The 22,965-nt window shown below is 39.4% G+C and overlaps 1 protein-coding gene across 6 annotated transcripts; it reads left to right on the top strand.

The window, feature by feature from the left end:
- The first annotated feature begins 1,224 nt into the window (after positions 1-1,224).
- On the top strand, positions 1,225-21,066 carry LOC119882564 (cell wall protein DAN4-like). 6 transcript variants are annotated; one of them, XM_038692656.1, is made up of 14 exons: positions 1,230-1,577; positions 8,462-8,528; positions 9,332-9,400; positions 9,727-9,774; positions 9,897-9,980; positions 10,157-10,271; positions 10,433-10,444; positions 10,690-10,728; positions 12,125-12,281; positions 12,321-12,682; positions 14,803-14,850; positions 15,481-15,593; positions 16,236-16,286; positions 18,971-19,061. In XM_038692656.1, exons 2-14 carry the CDS (start codon positions 8,490-8,492, stop codon positions 19,040-19,042), a joined length of 1,209 nt encoding a protein of 402 aa, XP_038548584.1. In that variant the 5' UTR covers positions 1,230-1,577; positions 8,462-8,489; the 3' UTR covers positions 19,043-19,061. The 6 variants fall into 6 exon arrangements, 4 of the variants coding, with proteins under 4 accessions (XP_038548584.1, XP_038548575.1, XP_038548601.1 ...); XM_038692647.1 differs by lacking the exon at positions 18,971-19,061 and adding an exon at positions 16,995-18,954 and having other exon boundaries at positions 12,125-12,682; XM_038692638.1 differs by having other exon boundaries at positions 1,235-1,577; positions 12,125-12,682; positions 18,971-21,066.
- Positions 21,067-22,965: the final 1,899 nt, after the last annotated feature.

Genomic DNA, 22,965 nt, shown 5'->3' on the forward strand with positions numbered 1-22,965 from the left:
CACCCAGACTCATTTAACCCTTTCACATCACAAACACTTGCTTAGCTGTGGTTCTTACAGTAGACCTAGTTATTTGCCAAAATATTCCGACGCCAAAAAACATTAAAGCACTCAGGCCTATAGAGAGCCACAAGTCACTCGCTTCTGCTGCCGGCCCATGGGACCTTATTTTGGAAAAAATGTGTACGGTAGTCAATGGTGAGAGACAACTTATTTTTTGATCCTGTTTGAAATGTGCTCTGAATTACACATATGATGGTCAATTTGAAATATACATCTCAAAGCATTATTTGATGCAAAAGGTACCCTTGTACCCTTGGTGTTTGAGACGCCCTTTCTAGACCGGAGGCGCTAGTAGCTAGCTAGGTAGCTAGCTATGTTAGTATAAAAGGCGTTGACAGCTTCCCAAAGCCGCTTACCCTTACCCTAACCATCACATGGGTGTGTACCTAAACCAAAGTCAGCGACTGTATGCATGTCGACCGGCTAACCCTAGGGTTAGTCTCCTTTGTGTTGCTACTTTGTTATATTGTTGTCGGTATTAGAAATTAAAAATGTAGGCCTACTGTTGAATAAGGTTTTTCATATCTTGAGTATATTCCTATTACATCATAGTGAACAGTTTAATATCCAGTGATTATAAAACATTTTGTTATGTTGATTTGAAAGATTTAGTTGGATCATTTTGCATTTGCAGTAACCTTCTTTGACAGAACCATTTTTGCGCATGTGCAGAACAGATCAGGCAGGCAGTACAGATTTGGCACTGACAGTGACAAAGGTGGTAACGGTGCAACACCAAAATCTGTGACCTATCAGATTCTGTGACTAAACCCAAACGAAGATGTTTTCCTGACCATAACCAAGTACTTTTGCTGCCTAAACCCAACCAAGTACCTTTAGTAGGCTGCCTAAACTTAACCAAACTGCAACCGCTTCACATCATCAACAAAGCCTCTGGGGCTTAACTTCCCATTTGGGTCACAGAAACTGATTCAACAGATTAAGCCCTGGGGAAGTGTAAAATCCCTGAGACCCCACGCCGAGAAATTGTTTTTATCTCTATAATAACGCCCTAATGCTATTAGCGGTCTGATGAACTTGATTATTCTTAATTATTCCTGCTTATGGTTCAGAGAACTTATCGTGCACCCTGTGGGCCAACACAGTGTTAAATGATTAACTAAGCACAAACACCGTGATGAGTGGTGGAGATTGCTCAACCACGCAGATGGCCGATAAGCTTCCGATTGGGCCGTTCCGGCAAGAAAGTTGAGTGTAAACTTGACCTGTAGGCTATATTTCTTGTGGTGGGCATGAAGTCACAACAAAGTCATAAAGTCAACAACTTTCCACACGGTCTCTGCGGAGGAGAGAGCGCACGCTGTTTAGGTCCACACGGCACCCAGCCCCTCATCTGGAAACTCCGGGGATGATATCACCGAGGAGCAAGAGGAGGGGAGAGAGAGAGCCTGCTTGTGAAAAGGTGGAAAGTGAAAGTAAGTCTGCTATAATGTGAAGAGGCTACCGCACCCTCGGATCACTGCAGACCAACAGCCAGCCAGAACTACAGCACGGTAGGCTTCATATTAACACTTACATTTTATTCCTGCATGCTTCTGAGACAAATCTAACAGGGCCCTTTAGGACTATTTCGACAAGGGGGATCATGACAAGGTTAGACCTAAAGTGAAGACTGAAGAGACTAGGCTACTAATGCTTTGTGACTGCAGTGATTTATCTTGTGCATGGAGGTCAGCTGGGTGGAGGGTTTCCCAGGTCTGCAAACCTGTATGCGGTGTGATCAAGTATGCAGGACAAGACTGGACTGCATACGTTTGGCCGATATCTCGGAGCTTTGTCCCACAGTGAGCACCAGAGTGCGCTCTGCGTCCAGGGTAAAGCCTGTGAGGACAGGGCGCATGGCAGAGGTTTGCTGTCAGGAATGTGCGCCTGGACGCCTCACCACTTGATTAGTGTACGTGTAGACACCTAAACAACTTTGTTTGGAACAGAGAAAGGGAAGAAAGCCCCGTAGGCACACTTCTCCCGCGTGTAGGATTGATATGGTAAAGTCTTTAATCACAATCATGCTCAGCCATTAGAGCTCTTACAGCCTATAGCATGCTGTTTCAACTTGGAACAATGTTGTATTATTATTTTCTTTGTTTCCTTTGTACCTTCTTTCCTGAAATAGCCTTTTCATGATTTTTTAATACCTTTTAAGGGTAATTTTTATTAATCCAATCTTTATATTTTATGAATTTACGTTGTAAACGTGTATTTACTTAGTTATTTATTTACACCTATAGTTATTTATTTTTGATTGACCACTCATTTGAATCTAAAATCGAATCGTCATTGATGACTAGTCTGAGTTTCTTTTCAAGAATTCTCTGGTTCCTGCTTCTTATATGTGAGGACTTGGTGCTTTTCTCTGATCATATCACTGTAAGCTGAATAGGGGAAACCGGGGATGGTTGTAACATGGGGAGAGTTGTAACAACACCAATTCCACCAAATAGAGATCAGATAGGAGTTCCTCCCCGATCAGGCATGGTGGTTATCAAGTCTGGAAAGAAGTGCATTCAGAATATATAGAGAAAAAAAGTGATTTTGAGGTAAGAAAGTAAAGTTTTTAACCAAGACCATTTTCTGTTTAGTATCTATACTATTGCAGATAGAATTGTTTGACTTATATTAGATTGAAATGTAGTTTCTTAGGCAACACCTGATGTATATTTTCCTTTCTAATTTCAAACCACTAGGGAATACAGCTAGCCAAACATTGGCTGACAGGGGTGGGGTGGGTTGTAACACTTATTTAAAAAGTGTTACCATCCACGATACATAAAACTAGGATCTTTCTTGATGTTAATATTTTCCAGATGGCCCTATGCAGTCTGGGCCCACCAAACCCCGCACTCCAGGGTTTCCAGCATTCATTTGTCAGCACTGTGAACAGTACTTCCCATTCACATGTTGTACACATGTTGGCGTGTGTATTGTCACTCGATCTTTTCCATACTCGGTCTCCGCCGGTGAAGAGGTTAGAAAAGCGTATGGGCAGCTTGTGAGAAGTGTGAAAAGTGCTGGTATACGTACCGGTGAATACTGGGCCCTTTCAAGCACTTATTGTGAGTCTGAATAAGAATATAAATGTAAATGCTCCGTATTTGTATAGCACCTTTCTAGTCTTTTCGACCACTCAAAGTGCTTTTACACTACATCTGCATTCACCAGTCACACACATTCATACACTGGCGGAACCCGCTCTACCTTCTACCTCCTGAGCCACAGCCATCCACACACTGACACACACACACACACGCATCTCTTTTTAGTTAGACCTAAGGATGTATAGAGACGTTCTTTAATTAATTACATTGTAGTAGTATTTATTAAGTATACTTTTAAGTAAGTTTATTCTATAGATAAATTTACATACACATACTGTACATGCGTGAGTCATCAGACAGTCTGTTACAGCAAGAGAGAAACATTGTTCTTTTATATAACTACCTGTTTTGGAAGCATATCATATAGTGTGGCATCTATTTTTGATTCTTTTGTGTGATTGTTACAACCTACCCCGCTATTGGGGTAGGTTGTAACAAGGGAACACATTGTATTTGACATCAGCTCATGAGGTCTGTGACATTCTTGTAGAGGATTGAATTGGTGCCAGTTGTTGTGAAGAAATGTGGGTACTAAAAATTTGAGAACTGTAGCTAAACAATTCAGTGAGTTATAGATACTGAAGCAAAAAGTATTACAACCATACTCCCCTTTGGGTTTTGGACTACTGCCAAAAATGGGCCATTTGAAGATGTGACCTCTGTCTTGGGGAAGTCAAGAAAACATTAATCAAGAATATAATCATCATATTAATAAATTGTGAAATTAATGAATAGGCTACATGCTGCCTTGAATTTGTTTTTGAAACACTCACAAAGTAAACATCAGTCATTTTAAATTATTAACTATCAAACAATGAATTTCACACAAATTCTAAAACATTATTGGGGTGTATTTAAATTACAATAGGGGTGGTGATGGTGCAGTGGATAAGACACAGAGGGTGTTGATGGCGCATAGATAAGATGCTTGCCATCCACCATTGTGTCCCTGAGCAAGACACTTAACCCCTCGTTGCTCTAGAGGTGTGTGACCTCTGACCTATATAGCAATTGTAAGTTGCTTTGGATAAAAGCGTCAGCTAAAAGAGTAAATGTAGGACTGGATTCAATCCTTTGGATAAAAGCGATGAAAGTAACTGTGTTGTGGTAGTAGTGCCCAAGAAACACGCAGTAGGCCTGTAACCTAATCATAGTTTAGACTCGTCTGTGGCTGTGATACAAGGGCAATTTTAAACCATGCTGTAACACCCCTAAATTTCATCTGAAAATAATTTATTATTATTTTCTGAAAATTATTATTTTTCGTTCTCGACAACGATTTTGCGAATTTTGGCTCAATAGCGCCAATCAAAGGGCGAGTTTAATCCCTAATCCAAAACCTTTTGTACCGGTTTGCTACGTTTTGTGTGAGAAGTGCTGAAAAAACCGGTCGGCACAAGAATCAGCTGAATGCTCGAAATGAACCACTTCCTTGGAGGAAAGGTTGCTGTGGCACGTGCAGATGAGGCAGGACCTTTGTATATACAGTCTATGGGCAGGACCAGCAGCAGAAGGAAGGGACGATTAGCAATGCAGTTATTATATATGCTACTAAAATTATGTATTTATATATAGGCATAAATATCATATATGTTATAAACAACAGTTTGCACACAAAGACAATATCCTTCTGTAAGCAGGGAATCTCTGTATGTCTGTATGTATATTAGCTGTTAAAGTCAGTGGAGGTGATTCAGAGAGACAGGGTGAGGATGACCACAGTCATGTTGATGAGGAGGGAGAGAAGGAAAAGGAGGAGCAGCAGAAGGTGCAGCAGGAGCTGCAGGAGGAGGCCAATGGGACCAGAAAAAACAGTGACAGGTACTGAGGCAGTGTGCAGGGCTGGGTTTAGGCAATAACATTATGCATATGTAGAACTAGAAAATGGACTATTGTTAATCATATTTATTACCGATGTTCTTCTCATGCATATGTAGCTGTACAATCAGCAGAGGCAGAGTCCAGCACAGGGCAAGATGATCCAGATTTAGGCCTTATCAGAGCTGAAGATGAGGGATTTGATTTTTATGCCAACACACACACACACACTGCTCTATTTTATGTGACTGTGTTGTAGTTTTTAATTAGTTATGGAAATTAGTTATCTAAAATGCAACATGACAAACTATAGGCTAATATGTACTGATTTCAGCACCAGGAGCTATCCAATGCATTAAACAGCCCGGTGCATGGTGAACAGTTTGTAGACATGTGCTTGTCATCTGAATTGTAATGGGCTTTACTTTTTTCTTCTAATATATGCGTTAGACTTCTGATACATGCCTAGGTTGGTAATTATTTTCAAAAAAACATGGTAGCCTTCTAAATAAAATCATATTATGAATCATAAATTATATCAAAAATAAAACAATATCAAACATTTTATTCTCTTACTGGATAAAGGCATAGCCTGAAGCCAAAGGTTATTGCACTTTTATAGCACCCTTGCTCTACCCAAAGTAGCAGCGAAACTTAACAAAAGAAATAGATATGATTTTGAACACACCAACAATAAAACAGAAACAGATAAACAAACACTGATCATAGTTATCAGTCATTTCTCAGTGTTGGTTTCATATTTTGTGTCTTTCAAATAAAAAGTATTTTAATATTTTCTTAAACTTACACACATTACTACATTATTTTAGTACATTTTTTACAACTATACCATGATTTAACCCCTTTAACTTCAACACATCTATTTTTCACATTTGTCCCCTCATGGAAACTGCTCTCCTAGAAAACTATAAGAACTGGATAGTGTTCTATAGGAAGTTTGTAGTTTTCTATAGTATTTTTTTACCAGCTATGGTATTACTATAGTTTTTTTTTACTAGAGCTATTTTAGAAGCCCTATAATATCTCTATAGTAATACTATGGATCTAGATCTTTGTAGTATTCCTATTTTATTTTAAATAGTATTACTATAGAATAGTGTTTCTGTAGTAAACACACTATAGAACTTTCTTATAGTAATAATATGATAATGTTAAATAAATGTATAATATTTAACCAGGATAACATATATCTACTAGTTATTAACAACAAATTACAACATGTAATGTTTTACAGTGTTACAATGTAACAGCAGCCAGCAAACCTACATATCAATATACAGCCACAGCACCTACCCAACCAACAGGAACTAGTGGTTGAGAGCTGAAGGAGATGAAGAGGGAGAGACAGCGCCTGGACGAGAGAGAGAGATGTGACCCACGTCCAGCTATGACAGTCTGACAGTCTCTGTTAACAGATCCAGTCTGCAAACCACAGATAAACCACAGAACTGTAGAACATGGGATTCATGATGAAAGTACGTTTTTATATCATGGCAATTATTATCAGTTGATGGTTTTTATATTGCCTCGTTTTACGGGTGCTGAGGGGGTTGCAGCACCACTTCCTGTGTCCGTGTCTCTACACATTGAGTGAAATAGGTTGTTTCTTTTGGAAGTGGGTGATTTATTCAGCCCTTGCGTCTCAGCCGGGACCATCTCAGTTGAAACTGTTGAAACGTACCTGAGGCTGCCACTGATTACAAGTAGCCTATTATGTAAGTTTATGCACTCGTTTGTGTGGTATCCCAGCTGAGGTGAGGAGAGGTGAAGTGTGTTTTGTCCTGTTGTTCTCATGTAGCGACATGGCAGAGTCCTCAGCGTGTGCTGTTGTTTTTGGCAAAGGATACACTAAAGCGGAAATGCAGTTGATTAATGGTGAATAAAAGGGTCTGTGATGATTAGGTTCTGTTTGCTATGTATGATGTGTGATGTTTGAAATCATCATACAGCCTGTGTGTTTTGAAACCAGCTGTTATTTGTCTCTTTCTCTCTTTGTCTCACGCAGACACACTCACACAAACAGTTTCTTTTGTAAAATCTTAGCTTTGTACTTGCTTTTGTATGATTTACCCAAAACTATTTGGTGGTATTTTCCCCTGTGCGATTTTCAAATACATTTTATAATTAGTTTTAAGTATTACACATTGACACTTGACACACACATAAGAAGTGACTCCTAATAAAAACTAAGAGACTCGTGGTTCTTAAGCAGGAGGGACAACTCGGAAACACGGCTACTGAACTTTGGAACTCAGCTTGCATTAGGTCTCTTATGTATGGTGGTGCTCTAAAGGTGGGTTTAGACTGGGCTGAATTGTTTAGCCATTTTTTGTGTGAATTTTAGCACTGGATATTTACAAAGCAAAGTAGATGAGCTTGCTGCAAACTCGTTTTTGATACAAAAGATGTACACATTACGTGGACTGATCATTCAACATCTATCAACATCTTGGAATGTTATACGTGTTAAAGAAGCCATTTGTACACATTCATGAGAAAGGGCCTGTGACTGTGATGGGTCCCTATCTCAAAGCACTGTCCAGAAAAAAAGCTCCACTTCCTCCCCCTCTCTCGCCATCCTGGAGGAGGATATCAGCAGACTGCTCAGTAGGCAGAAACCCCACAGAGCAGCTGGGCCAGACTGTCTCCCGTGGAATTTTTAACACCTTACTGGAGACATGGCATGTGCCAGCCTGCTTCAAAGCCTCCACCATCATCCCTGTCCCAAAAAGTATTTTAGCACCTTGTGTTGTCCCACCTTAAATCCATCACAGACCCACTCCTGGACCCCCTGCAGTTCGCCTACAGCGCCAACTGGTCTGTAGACAATGCAGTAAACATGGCCCTTGACTTCGTCCTCCAGCACCTGGACTCCCCAGGAACCTACGCCAGGATCCTGTTTGTGGATTTCAGCTCTGCTTTTAACACTATCATCCCAGCCCTGCTGCAGGACAAGCCTTCTCAGCTGAACGTGCCTGACTCCACCTGCAGGTGGATCACTGCCTTCCTGACGGACAGGAAGCAGCACATGAAGCTGGGAAAACATGTCTCTGATTCCAGGACCATCAGCACCGGTTCCCCTCAAGGCTGCGTTCTTTCCCCCCTTCTCTTCTCCCTGTACACCAACAGCTGCACCTCCAGTCACCAGTCTGTCAAGCTCCTGAAGTTTGCGGACGACCCCACCCTCATTGGGTGGGGATGACTCCGCCTACAGGTGGGAGATCGACCAGATTGCAGCCAGAACTAATTAGAGCTCAACGTTTGGAAGACAGTGGAGATGGTTGTGGATTGTAGAAAGAGCCCACCCCCTGAGATCAGGCTTTATTCAGTCAGTCAGATCAGACATTCATGGAATCTTGCGAAGTGTATTTGTTTGTGTGTGAGAGATCCAAACCTTCCTCTATAATGTGCCTTTGCCCTGTGCTCTGCTACTTCTTCCCTAGTGTGAGTCTGGGCATTCACCGTGGCAGCATGACATCATGGTGGTATGAGACCAACTGGCTTCTACTGGTAAGTGTATAGCCTACACACCTAATGAATTATAATCCAAAATACTGAGATCAAGAGCACACAGGTCATTGAAATCAAGGGCGGATCCAGATTATTTTCAAATGGGGGCCTCAGTTAAATCATGTTTTTGTTGTTACATTTATTTGCTTGCGCGCTGCTCAGACTGCACCCAACTAACAGAAACATTCTAAATCTGTCGAGTGCTTGATCCGGGGTGTTGATAGAGCAAGTCTCTGATGCGGGCACAGCAGTCTCAGATTTCACTTTGCTTGGCCAACCTGAGTCTAATTTTTGTCCAGACCAGACATTAGCCAAGAGCCAACATATTATAATATTTTATATAATGCTCAGCTCTGCACTGTAAACATCATAGTGTTCTGTAGTCTTAAGAACAATAAGCAAATGAAAACCTTAAACAAAATGAATTAAAGAGCCTTAATTTGCGACAAGGCAATGATAAAGCAACATTAGTTAAGTTAGATGGAGCTTCTCCCTAGTTAGCTAGTTTGTCAATGCATATGAAATACAGAACATTTTCCAAAATAATTTAAACTGTAATTTGCAAAACACTGTTGTGGCTCATGCATAGTGAATGCAATTCTTAACATATATTGTTCTTACCTCAAAGGTGAACTGTCTCCTTCAATGACATTTCTGTCCCAATTCAAAGGCTTGTGTGTTCTCTGCAATTGACATCACAATAACCAATAAAAATTGTGTGTGTGGGGGGGGGGGCTTAATATATTCACACTATTTAAAAGCGGACCATTAATTCTTTTTTTATTCTAATGTTGGTGTGCTAGGTGTTCCTGAGCACAATTGACCTTTCAAAGGAGGGTTGCCTGGACTATGTAGAAGTGGATAAAGCATGGGTAGGCTTTATATTAATATTTGTTTCTTTCCGTGGTCACTTCTTGATTTCACGGCCTGTAAATCTTTCCAAACAGGTTGCAAATGTTTTTTAAAGACTCGGGCACTGTAGTTCTTAGCGAAAGTTAATCAAACAGGGGTAAATATTGTATTTCTTGGGGGACTAACTTCAAGGAAAACTGGTGACTGGTGACTTTCTGTAATTCTCTATTGACACCTGGTAAATGTTTTGATAATCTTTCTATGGCATTGTCCATTATCATTGGCAACTTAACTAATAATAAATAGGAGATTAACATCTGTCTACTTTTCTGTTCCTCTTTAAAAGCAAAAAAATCAGCCAAACGTCACACTCTTAGCAACGATGAATTCCAAGGTAACTTCACGAAACAGTGAGAAAAAAATTGTCTGTTGGGACGTAAATGTATGTGAATGCATATTGTTCAGTAGGCACTGGACTGAAATGCTTTTGATACATGTGTGTTCTTCCCAATGCAGGACATAATTGAATGTTCTGTACAGAAAATGTGCTTCAACAATGTTATCAAAACATGTGACATACTGACTTGCTTAAACAGACCAGTGAGTATACAATACAAACTTTTTACTGTCATTGTCTTTAAGTTGGCACTATGTTTGATTTTGTTTTTTTGATAGTGAGATCTGTGAATGTTTCACTTTTCTTCCCTTGTTAAACTGAACGCCAAGCAGATAAATTATTGTATCTGATAAACCTGTTGTTTCTTTTTCCACCACAGGATTTTAATGGAACGATAAAGAATGAAAACTGTGTAGAGACAAATGACACTATCGATATCCATCACTTCAACTGCTTGCTGGCCAAAGCTATAGATTCCAATTACACTCTTAAAGGTATACCTCATTCACCTCATTCATTCTCTTACAATCAGTGTTGGCTGGTTTACCTGAGTGGGGTTGGGGATTTCTGCTTACATTACCAAAGCTGAATACTAAAACTATTGTTACAATTTTAATGTTCAAAATTTGATTTTCTTTCTTTTCTTGCATCACAGGCTGCGAATATGGTGAGTACACTAGCAGTGCTGGGAGTGTTCATGTGTGTGGTGTGTGATGCATGTGTGAAAAGTATTTTTTGTGTCTGAACTTGCTGTTGTTGTGTGCCTGAGTGGTCCTGTGAGTGCTGGCATCAAATCACACATTCAGCTTTGTTCTTGTGTATCAAGTATTTATTTTTATTGAACATTATAATAAGTTGTCTTTTATAATTTATTACCTCCATTAATGTAATATTGATCTTCTCTTTTTTTAGAAACCGTATGCAAGCTCTATCTAGAAACACCGTCAACTGGTAGGTCACACCTTTTATTTAGAAGTGCTTCACTAGTGCATGTTGATGCAGTGCATTTGAATCCCAGAAATCATCTTTGCTGTTGATTGCAGGCCACCGCTCCACCCAGCTACAAATTCCTAATGTCTGTTCACTCAGAGAACCATAGGTACATAATGTAACCTGTGGTAATTATAGCTTCTGCAGTTTTGGACTGCTTCTGACCACATTTTGACCTCATCATTTGTGTCTGCTTAGTCTTTGTTTTGATTGTTTAATTCATTGCCAATTAATTCTCAAATTGAATGTAAAACTACACAGGGCTAGTGTAACTGGCAAAAAAGGAAAATGCAGTGAGCTCTGTGGTGTTGGAAGTCTTCTTTAGTGTCTATTTTGATTTTATATTTTTCTCTGTCAACAGAGAGCATATTTGCATACTTAGTTATTCGTGTGAGCTGTGCTATACTTTAAACTATTTGAAGATACATAAGCATATATAATATATACAGTATATACCATAAATAAAAACTTAGTTTTGCTAGTTTGCTAGCAGTTCTGTGAGGCTGTACGTAGGCAGAGAGTTACTTTAAGCCAAATGTTTACATCAGCATACCCAAAACAGCAATGCTAACATGCTATTGCTGAGCAGGTATAATTTTTACCATGTTTACCATCTTTGTTTTGAGTGTTAGCAAGTGCTGCAAACAAATATACCTTTTTCTTTGTCATTTTGGAATTAGTTTTATGGAGGAAAACCAGCTAAATGTACACGTTAACAACATAACAGTCCTCCTTGCCATTTCGGCATTTTGTCAATATCACAGCTGGACTCAGGCAGTTGAGTGAAGAAGGTTTTACTTTGCAAGTTCGGTTCATGGAAAGTCAGTCAGTAGCAAAAGAATTCAAGGCAGAGTCAGGGTACACAGAAAAATGGTCTTATCTAACTATCACTTGGAAATTTACAGTGCTGGAACAGTTAATATACAAGACAAGATGAACTGACAGATTAAATATACTAGTGAAGAGGGGATATTGAGACACAGGTACAGGAAACCACGAAATGAATGAGAACAAACAGGGGAGAGTATAATGAGGGAGGAAATACTAAAATGAGATAAAACTAGAAACAAGAAATAACATTCCAGAGATAGGATGTAACTCTTAACACACCCACTAACTTATTTAAAAACAAGTGTAGACAAACAGGATATTAAGATAATTTTATTTTTGGCAAAATAACTAAATATCATTTTCAATAACTGAAAAAAATCGTTTAAATGCTACTTTTAATTTGACTAAGTCTACTTAGTAATTCCATATGTCTGCTTCTTCTTAATGATTTAGTAAAACATGTATTGCTCTTAGTACATACAACACCCATAAGATTTTATTACTAACTGACTGCCTGCATTTATAGATCAAACACCATTAGCAACAACATCAGCAACAGTGCCAACAACATCAAGAAAATTGGCAGCAACATCAACACCACTGGCAACAACATTAACAGTGTCAACAACATTAGCAACAACATCAGCAACAGTGCCAACAACATCAAGAAAATTGGCAGCAACATCAACACCACTGGCAACAATATCAACAAAAGTGTCAACACCATTAGCAACAACATCGGCAACAGTGCCAACAACATCAAGAAAATTGGCAGCAACATCAACACCACTGGCAACAATATCAACAAAAGTGTCAACACTATTAGCAACAACATCAACATCAGCAACAACATCAACAACAGTGTCAACACCATTAGCAACAGCGTCAACAACATCAACAACATCGGCAACAACATCAGCAACAACATCAACATCAGCAACAACATCAACATCAGCAACAACATCAACAACATCAGCAACAACATCAACAAAAGTGTCAACATCAACACCATTGGCAAAAACACTGCCAGAGAAGACATCAACAGCAACACACAGACCACAGAGCATAAAAAGCACAATCCATGGTAAGATATGTAAATAGCATGATATGATTAGATTATCATCACTGATAGCATGGTCATGGACAATACTCATTTATTATTACCGGATGGTACCAGCTCAGCTATACTCTACTCGCCTTTTTTGGTTCTATAATGTCAGATTATATTCAAGTTTTTTACATGTAGATTAATCGTGGAAATGACATTTTCTCTCGGATTATTCACCCTCCTGCTGCCTTTTTTTTTATTACAATGGACCTTATGTGCAGTTGTACCTTTACATCTTAATCATATTACACATAAAAGCAGAGCCCATAAAATACATAATAGAGATTTGAACTATAATAAGAACACTGTGAAGATAATTAGGCTACAAATTTACTCAATGCGATGCCAACAAGCCTCCCTGGCTTTGTCGTCCGCCACGATATTCGATTTAGCCGTTAACTTGTCTTTACATTCATAATTTCCTGACACTACCAACGTGCATTCCTGTGGAGAAATACGGAGCATGCGCCGTTGCGAAAAAACTCTGCCTGCACGACCGAACACACCCCTTTTATGCGAACACGCACCAACTCCAATTAAATTAACACCGGGTTAACACGGACTCATCATCTTATCCACCTTCGTAGTACCGTCTAACTCCAGTGTAGGCAGTCGGAGTTGAACTCCCTTCGTAGTACAGGCCACTGGTACCTAGTACCTGGCATTTTTTGGTATCACCTCTGTCGAGTTTCCAAGCAAGCTCAGGAGATATCAAAACCTGACATGAAAACATTGCAGACTACTGATTGGTCAGAGAAGCAACAACAAATAACCTAGCTAGCAGCCGGTATGCAGTTAGTCCTGTGGCCTGTTTACATTTGAGCTGCTGCGGCTAACGTTAGCTCAGTTTAGGAGCTTAGTTTGTTTTTAGTTTAGGGTTCCTTAGTTGTTGACCATTCAAGACATTTCTACTGGGAGCCAATCTCCTTTCCAAAACAAATGCACCCAGTTATTCAAACATTAGTCCAAAAAAAAAAAACTCTCAAAAAAGTCTCTTCAGTGAGCCGGCCTCTTGACAGTGATTCAGTGGGCTTTGGCGGAGAGGGGCAGACCGGCAAGGAGCTGATCCAAAAAACATTGGCAGGCTGAGCTTTAAAAAATAGAGCAGGGGTCTAAAAAAGCAGAGGTTGTTGATTACTGGAACTCATTTCAGGTGCGTAGGAAGCCTCAGGGGCTCTGATGAGAAGCAGAAAGGGACAGAGAGAACACGGGGCGCCATACAGACTGACAGACAGCGACAGGCGACAGACAGCTGCCAAACAGAAATAACCAGTAGGGAGAAAACAGAGGAGACACAAGGACTGAGGAGGTAGCAAAGCCAAACCATGACAGTGGCGTGTGGCGTTGCTATGATGACCAGCTACAATGAGGGGTACTATGTCTACAATGGAAAATGGAGGACGGAACCAAACGAGCCAAGTAGGTGCGAGATGAGGCGAGCTGGTACAATCCGGTGGAAAAGGGGCATAACTGGTTGGTTTGGCCTAAACACATCATAATAACTAAGCTACCTCCAATAAAGAAAGAGCAGCGCACAATCACTTCCTCAAGCGTGCAGTGGCAGAGACAGTCCGAAACAAGGAAATAACATTCACACACATTCATACAATGGTGGAACAGCCACCAGTGGCAATTCGGGGTTCAGTATCTTGCCCAAGGACACTTTGACATGCAACCAGGGGGAGCCGCTCTACCTCCTGAGCCACAGCCACCCCATGCCTCATGCATGCTTTGTAATCCATGCTTTTCCAAAAACAAGATTTTTTGTCAAACAATCACTTGTAGATGCATGAGCTTTGCCTTTTACAGTAGCAAATTAAATTGTATGTCTAAATGATATTGCTTGCTTCTTGTGATTTTTTTTTTTGTTGAAAAATACGGTGTTACTGCTTTTCTAAAAGACCATCTGAGAGGTCACTTTCTTTGATCTTATTTACTTTATTATTTAATTTACATTTTTTAATTCAGGAGATCTCAAACTATAAAAAAATTCTTCGGTTGACATGATTTATATAGATAAGCAAACCGTTTGCTTGTCTTAAACTGTAAGTTTGCAATTGTACTGATATGATTGTTTGTTTTTTGCTTTTCCAAAGACAAAATGTGTAGTGAAGTAGTGAAAATAGTGGAGCAACTAAAACAAGGTAATATTTCCCCTTATATTAACATTTGTATATTTGGGTTGAAATTACATTATTTGTCAGACCAGCCGTCCAAAACCCAAAAGATATTCCTCACATTTTTGTTTATAAATGATCTAAACCATTTATTTAACCGTTAACTGTTAACATTTTCTTGTTTTTATGTAATTATTTTTGAGATGTTATGAGATTGTTTTCTCATAATGTGTGTTTCTCTCTCCATACCCATGTTCTCATATAACTTCACTTTACTTCTATTTCTTAATTTCTTATTTGCTGAAAAGTTCTCAGAAAGTAAATGGCAGCAGACATCCTTTGATTGACATGGTTCATATTGGTCAAGGTGAAGTTATTTAACATAACGGCAGTTATGTTAAATAAGCGTCTCTTCCTTGTATCGTCAAAAAACAGGCATATTCAAAGAATAAGGCTAGCCTGGAACCCCTAACATTTTCCTATGCTGCCTATGTCAGCAGCCACCTCTGAGCTCTGGTCTGACACTTAGTGAAGCGCTGTGACTCACATGCTGTTACGTTGGAAATGTTATTATTGAATATAAACAATAATGGAAACAAATTTAACAAAAATTGCTTCTGAAGTAAATATAATATTCTCTGATCTCTCCTTATCCAGAGAAAGGGAATCTTCAGATATTATTAATAATGTCCATGATCTGCAACGTAGTCTTGCCTGTGGTGGTTTACCTGTACATGCGACAACACAGGATGCGGGACTGGAGCCTGCAGGTGAGTGTAAACAAAATTGTGTTTGTTTTGGATTGTAACGGTGCATGAAGGCAATAGTTCAACACCCTTGCATACAAAGTGTTGACCCAAGGTCATGTCGGCGGGTTATTCAAGTAGCATTTAATGTGATTTGTTTGAGGGATAATAGAGTGCATGTTACACTTTCCTAATGAAAGCCTCCGGTAGTTTACCTTTTCACCTTGCTACAGTGAGGCACCAGTGTACTTCAAGACCCGGTGACATCAGTGTTAGGTGCGGGGTGTGGTCAGAAGTGTACGTTTAAGAGGTTAAACGAGCTTAAAACTTTTTTACCACCTGCGTGTGGTGATGACACAGTGGATAAGACACATGCCTTTAGTGTGAGAGACCCGGGTTCAACTCCCTTCACTGTGACGCATTCACCAATATGTCCTCGAGCAAGACACTTAACCCCTAGTTGCTCCAGAGGCGTGCGACCGCTGATGGCTTTGGATAAAAGCGTCCGCTAATGAATAAATGTAAAGTAGGGAGTTACTTATAATATACTTAAAATATGTTTAAATCTCCTCAGTAACAAAAATGAACCCTTGCTTGTGGTGTACATATAAGTGTGATCTACATAGTACAGCATCAAAACAATCTTACGTCTTGTTTCTTTTTCAGAATGTGCTTAATGGAGGCTTACAAGTCGCTCAGCCAATGTCTGAGCTGGAGGTACTGTTAAAAATATTTTACAATTATGGAAAAAAATCTATTCTTGGTCTTTAAACTTGACTCACGCTCAGTTTTCCTGTTAATTGTCTATCACTTCCTACTTGGCCTTAAGTATTGATTTTGTTATAATACTAAACTCTCTTTTGCTCAGTCATGCTGTTTTAGCCATGCTTTTCTAATTGAGCTGTTTAGCAACCTCTGTCGCTGGAAGTTAAACAGCTCAATTAGCTCTTTAAACTTGCATTGACCTACAATGAAGTTTTAACAGACAGGAAAGGAAGAGGTCTGCACTCCAGCATTGTTTTCTATGATCACGGAAAAAATCTGAGCATTCATCATTTATCTAAGATACAAAAAAATCATTGGCTTGTTAGCACTCAACAGCTATATATCCCATGAGACTTAGTAATAAGTAATATCAAAGTCAAATTTAAGTGACAACATAGAAACCAATCTGTCAAACCTTCATTCCTTCCTTAAATGTCGGGAACGTTATGTAATCCAAACCTTCATTCCTTCCTTAAATGTCGGGAACGTTATGTAATCCAAAACTGGCTTTCCTTCCTTTTCCTAACCCCTGTTCCTGTTTCAAGCACCACATTAGGCTTCTGCTGCTAGCTTTAACAACATGCCCTTTAGTGAAACATTCAGTGGTGAATAGATTTGTATGTTCAGCACTGATCTCTCTTTCTGTCAAACACACTTCAGGCATTTACAAATTGGGAGGATGTAGAGACTTACATTTAAGGTAATTATGAGCATGAGGGCATAATAAGTAAAATACTGTAAGTGGACTTTCACGCACAAGGCTTTTACCTGGGCAGGTAGCATACAGTTGTCTGGTTTAAGCTTGTTTGTGTTTTATATTGAGAGGTTGATAAGAGTTGTGCCTAAACTGTCTAGTTTATTCACAGCTGGAAATCCAAGAGTTAAAATAGACTTGCATCTCAGTGAGTTTTTAGACTTAATTTTCTCTGAAATACTCCTTAATGTAGGTTGAACTATTGAATCGTTGCCTTTTCTTGAGTTTGTTGCAACATCTCGTGATAAGTATTGTTTTATTCAGTCTTTATTGTGCATTTTGATCGTGACCCATCAATGCAAACTAAAGATTTTAAAGAACTAAAAACCATAAATCAGCCAGTTGACCAGTAACCTCTACACTTGACAGGGATACATGACTGTATGCATCTGCTGACTGCATTAAAATAAAGCCCACAGATACACTCAGTAACATAAAGTGCCCTGCAAATTACAGAGTGAAATGTCTTGACAACTTTTGGATGGATTGCTGGTTGCATGCTAACACGCAACGCTAAGATAATAAAGCTGGTAAAAATTGAAGTGAAAACGTTACTTGCTACACAGGTCATTAACAGGTCATTGTTAGAAAGCTGATAAAGTAACGCCTCACAGAGCTGCTAGCATGGCTGTAGACTCTTAGCTTTTGTTCAGACTGCAAATCAGACTTGTTTCTCAAATGTTTCCCGCACTTTTATTTGCAAATGATCAGATCAGATTTACTGTATTTAACCTATCTCCATGGGTCAATCTGGATTTCACGTCGTCGTTGTACGTCACGTTGCAAGTGATGCAAACGACCAGTTTGAGCAAGCAGAGCTGAACTGACAGACATCTGTTGGAAGCCAACTGGACTTGCATTTCACACCACCTTCATATGTGGCTTAGAGCCGATTTGCAAAAGTCGCATTTCATGTGTTTTTTTGTGTCCATACTTTCTAAAAATCAATCTGGATATAATCTTGCCAAACCAAAAAATAATAATAACTTTATTTGTATAGCACTTTTTAAAACCAAGTTACAAAGTGTTGTACAGTTAAGACAAACATGATCCATACTTAAAAATATAAATTAATTAAAATAAATTAAAAATCAACAATAAAATCAGCATTAAATAAAACAATAACAGCAATAATATAATGTTTATAAAAACACCAAACAATAAAACTGAGACTTGAGAAGAGATTCGACCTCCGGCCAGGGAGTTCCACAGCTGAGAGGCCCGAACAGCAAAGGCTCGGTCACCTTTAGTGACAAGGCGAGACTTTGGAACCATTAGCAGAGCCCTGCTAGAGGATCTCAGCCATCGGTCCGGCTTGTAGGGAGTTATCAAATCACAGATGCAGGTAGGAGCCTGGCCGTTCAGGACTTTAAAAACAAGTAGTAAAATCTTAAAATCAATTCTAAAACTCACAGGTAACCAGTGAAGGCCAGTGAGGATTAGTGTGATGTGGTCACTCCTCTTAGTGCTTACAGTTAAAAGCCTGGCTGCAGCACTTTGAATGAGCTGTAATCTATGAATATTTCCCTTACTAATACCAGAACACAGAGCACTGCAGTGGTCGAGTCTTGAGGAAATAAAGGCATGGATGACCTTCTCTAGATCATCAGGAGAGAGCAATGTTCTAATCTTAGTTAGCTGTCTCAGCTGGACAAAACAGGACTGCACTAATTTTGTCACCTGAGCATCAAAAGACAGCTCTGAGTCAAAAATGACACCAAGGTTGTGAGCTGCTTTCTGAATGTTATCTGAGAAGACACCCAGCCTAGTGGTGAGGTTTTGGGGTTGCAGTTTAAACAAGGCTTTAGTCTTGTTATTATTTAAACTCATCTCTCTCTTTCTCTCTCTCTCTCTCTGTCATACTTATACCATCAACTTTCAGTGTCTCTCCAACGGGACATATTCCCCTGATATACCTATGAAGAACTGTTCTCTTGAAGATGGAACGCTGTAGAACCCTACTCGCCTCACCATCAGGATGCCAGAGGGATCAGCTCTTCACTGCTTCTTAACAGGACAGGACAGCTGAATGACTGTGGTTTGCAAATACCGCAGGGCCCACATTAGGGCAGTTAAACTCGCTGAAGTTTTACCAGATGTGAAGAGGAGTGTGAGTGAACGAGCTGCAGCATACAAGTCCCATCTGCTGTCTAAAACCTCTAATCAAGATCAAGCAACACGACAAGTCAAGTCCATGAAGAGACTTCTGTTGCTCCTGTGACATGTATGTTTCTTTCCACTGTCCTGGAGCTGACCAAACAGAAACCACCTCCACTTCTTTAATTAGCAGGCAGTTAAGCTTTAGTTTAATAGACAGGTAATGACGCAAGATTGTTTGGCTGTGTGTTTGTAAATTTGTAAAATATGCCAGCCGTTGAGCCTTTACTGGGGTTATGTTGTTGTATTTGGGGCACTGAAAAGAAATATGATGTAATATTCAGGCATCAACACTGGCATTACCAACCTGACTGGCTACCTATGTATATTTCACAATATTAGGGGAGTGTGTAAATTTACATGCAGTGTTTCTGTGTCAATACTCCACTATACAGTTTTATACATACATAAGTTATGAATCAAAAACACGTCTGTTTACTCACTTGCTTTTTCACCTGGGACTAACCTTTTTCTCCATAACTCTTTCAATCCAGTCCAGTTCACAAAAGTATGCCTGGAGAGGAAACATAAGGCTTTTTAGCTTCATAAACCACCTCCAGTTCCACCTCAAGAATTTAAACATGAGTTAGAAAAATGTTGACGGTATGTCCTTATACAGAGCAGCACATTGTGCTCTCTAGCAGTATTGCTGCATTGGCAGCTCACTTTCTATGTTTTCATTGCAGACACAGAGTTTTGATTGTGATAAATATAGTAAATGGTCTGTACTTGTTTTTCTAGTCTAGTCTTCCAACCACTCAAAGCCTTTTTATACCCATTCACACACATTCATATACTGATGGTGCCAACTGCTCATCAGAAACAGACATTAACACTGGCACCCCAACTGCATAGCCATGGGAAGCAATTCTCTAGTACTAAAATGTTATGACACAGCACATTGCACAATATTACAACCAGTTCCTCAAAAGCTGTGAAATGATGCTGTATGATGTGAAATTATCATTCTGGAAAGGTTCTCCCACAGACTAAATATTGGATCCACTTATATACACACATACTCTCTTTGAACATGTTGGCTGACAAATGACCCTGAAACATGTACAATCTAATGCAATTTATGCAGGATTTTTTGCACTTGTTTATTGCTTAGTGTTTAATAATATTGTACAGTATGAATGTAGAAGACAGAAGTATGTGAGAAGGCAGAGCTGACCTGGTGGCAGCAATAATGTCATTAGTTGAGAACCTAAAGGTAGGTAGTAATGTCGCAATTCACTAAAAGAATCACTAAATTATCAAAATGACTGATCAAAAATAAATTACTTTAGGTAATATTGGCCAGTTAGTTTGCTTACACTTTGTACCTCCGTCCACTGAGGTGAGATCTCATCCCTTGCCTTTCCATGCAACAAGGAGTAACTGCATAGGTCTACAATAGAGATTCACAGTTAACTAGGAAAGGAATGTTGACGAGAATTTATCATTTTGGCAGCATATTCGAGAGATACAATTGATCATGTTGTAAATAGTAACCAGAACATCTAAGCTATGTCTTTGTCTTTGTATTATTTAACTCCTGTACTATTTTTGTAATATATGTATTTTGTAAAATTTGTATTTTTTTCTTTTTGATGGCACTATGTGTTGATTTGTATGTGGTTATAGCTTCTTTCAAACAATTCTGGTTGCATACATTTTGCTTACGTTATGTGGTGCAACAGGCCCATTCACCTCGTCTCTTTTTTGATACTCACTTAGGGACCCTAAAGTCATAAATGTTAAAATTCTATAAATAATGGCATACAAATGTACATAACACATTACATTGCTTAACAAATAAAGTCATTCTGATGTTGCTTGTTTTGTGGTCATACATTTGTATTATTATAAATTTCTTTATTAGGATAACTACAGTATTTATTGTCCCTAAAGGAGATCTATCAGACTGCATTTCCAGCCCTATATTGTAGTTCTGTGACTCCTCTATGGCGGCTTTGCATGATTCAAAGTTGAGATGCTCCTGTTTCTTTGGCTACGTTCTCACTGCAGGCCTCTGTCCGCGGCCTGAAAGTGGCCCCCATGCAAGGCAAGGCAAGTTTATTTGTATAGCACATTTCAAGGTAACAAGGTAATTCAAAGTTCTTTACATAAAACATAAAAGCAACAGGGAAATACAAAAAAGTTTAAAACTAACATAGGGAAATTGAAGAAAAAAAACACATTAAAACAGGGTAAAACAGGACAGTAAAAGTTACAGTGCAGCGTACAATCAGGGTTAAAAGAGTTGAGAGCTGAGGGGTTGAGCAAATAATTGAGTTACAATTATTTTGAAAAGAGAATAAACAGAGAAGTACACTTAATCTACTCTCTCTAGATAGTCTGTACTTGGGTCCACAGCAATCTTTGGGTCCACTGAAACTCCAAAAACCCTCGGACACTACAGAGAAACCAGGACATGTCTGTCCGCAGGCCACTTTGATCCAGTTATACTCTGGACCCACCTGCGCGTTTACAGGTGGACAGAGGTTCCTGCAAATCACTCGGTCTCGAGATTTAAGACCACTTCCTTCACTCTGTTCAATCTCACTCTAATTATCTTTTCAATTACCTACTAATTTCTCATCGTGTAAATATTTAATTAAAAGCAATGGTAAAAAGAAAAGTCTTAAGTCTTAATTTAAAAGAACTGACAGTTTCAGCAGACCTGCAGTTATCTGGGAGTTTGTTCCAGATATACGGAGCATAATAACTGAATGCTGCTTCTCCTTGTTTAGATTTGACTCTGGGGACAGAAAGCAGACCTGCCCCAGACGACCTGAGAGGTCTGGATGGTTCGTAACGAAGCAGAAGATCAGAAATGTATTTTGGCCCTAAACCATTTAGTGCTTTATAAACTAACAGCAGGATTTTGAAATCAATTCTTTGACATACAGGAAGCCAATGTAAAGACCTCAGAACTGGAGTGATGTGATCTACTTTTTTGGTCTTAGTGATGACTCGAGCAGCAGCGTTCTGAATCAGCTGCAGCTGTCTGATGGATTTCTTAGGGAGCCCTGTAAGGACGCTGTTACAGTAGTCGAGTCGACTGAAGATAAATGCATGGATAAGTTTTTCCAGGTCTTGCTGAGACACAAGTCCTTTAATCTTAGGCAAAGTAGGCTGACTTTGTAATTGTCTTAATGTGGCTCCTCAAATTCAGGTCTGAGTCATGACTACACCAAGATTTCTGGCTTGATTTGTGGTTCATGACTTGCAATCGTTCTTCCTTGGCTCCAAAAACAATAACTTCAGTTTTATCCTTGTTTAATTGAAGAAAATTCTGGCACATCCAATCGTCGCTCAGTGCTTGTATGGGGTCAGCACGCTGTATCCAAGTAATGAAACGATAAACAAGGAGCCACAGGAGTTAGCATTGGTTAGCTCATACTAGAATAACCCTCCCTATTTTCACGGGAGACTCATTTCATTGTACTCTCATGGGTCATAATTCGGGAGAAATGTGACCCATGAGAGTACAATGAAATCTGGAGTCTACCGTGAAAGAGAGCTCGTGGTCTGGTGGATTTCAGGTGGAAGATCAGATTCCATGTGACTTGGCTTGTTCACACTCTCATAAAAAGATCAGATCTGAGTCACATGTGAGCAAAAAAAAATCAGATTTGGGACATTTTGGCCTGCAGTCTGAACAACAGACCCTGGTAATACCTGGTATTCAAAATTTTCTGTACTTGTTTTTGGCCACTTGGCAACTGGAGC

Source organism: Micropterus salmoides, unplaced genomic scaffold (assembly GCF_014851395.1).
Source record: "Micropterus salmoides isolate LMB-PRFRI ecotype aquatic unplaced genomic scaffold, ASM1485139v1 Ms_hic_scaffold_10, whole genome shotgun sequence".
Classification (NCBI taxonomy): Eukaryota; Metazoa; Chordata; class Actinopteri; order Centrarchiformes; family Centrarchidae; genus Micropterus; species Micropterus salmoides.

Coding starts and splice junctions, on each gene's coding strand:
- LOC119882564 (XM_038692638.1), top strand. CDS start 8,490: ATGACATCATGGTGGTATGAGACCAACTGGCTTCTACTG. Junction 9,775..9,896: donor TAGCAACGATGAATTCCAAG/GTAACTTCACGA, acceptor TTCCCAATGCAG/GACATAATTGAATGTTCTGT. Junction 14,851..15,480: donor AGTGGAGCAACTAAAACAAG/GTAATATTTCCC, acceptor CTCCTTATCCAG/AGAAAGGGAATCTTCAGATA.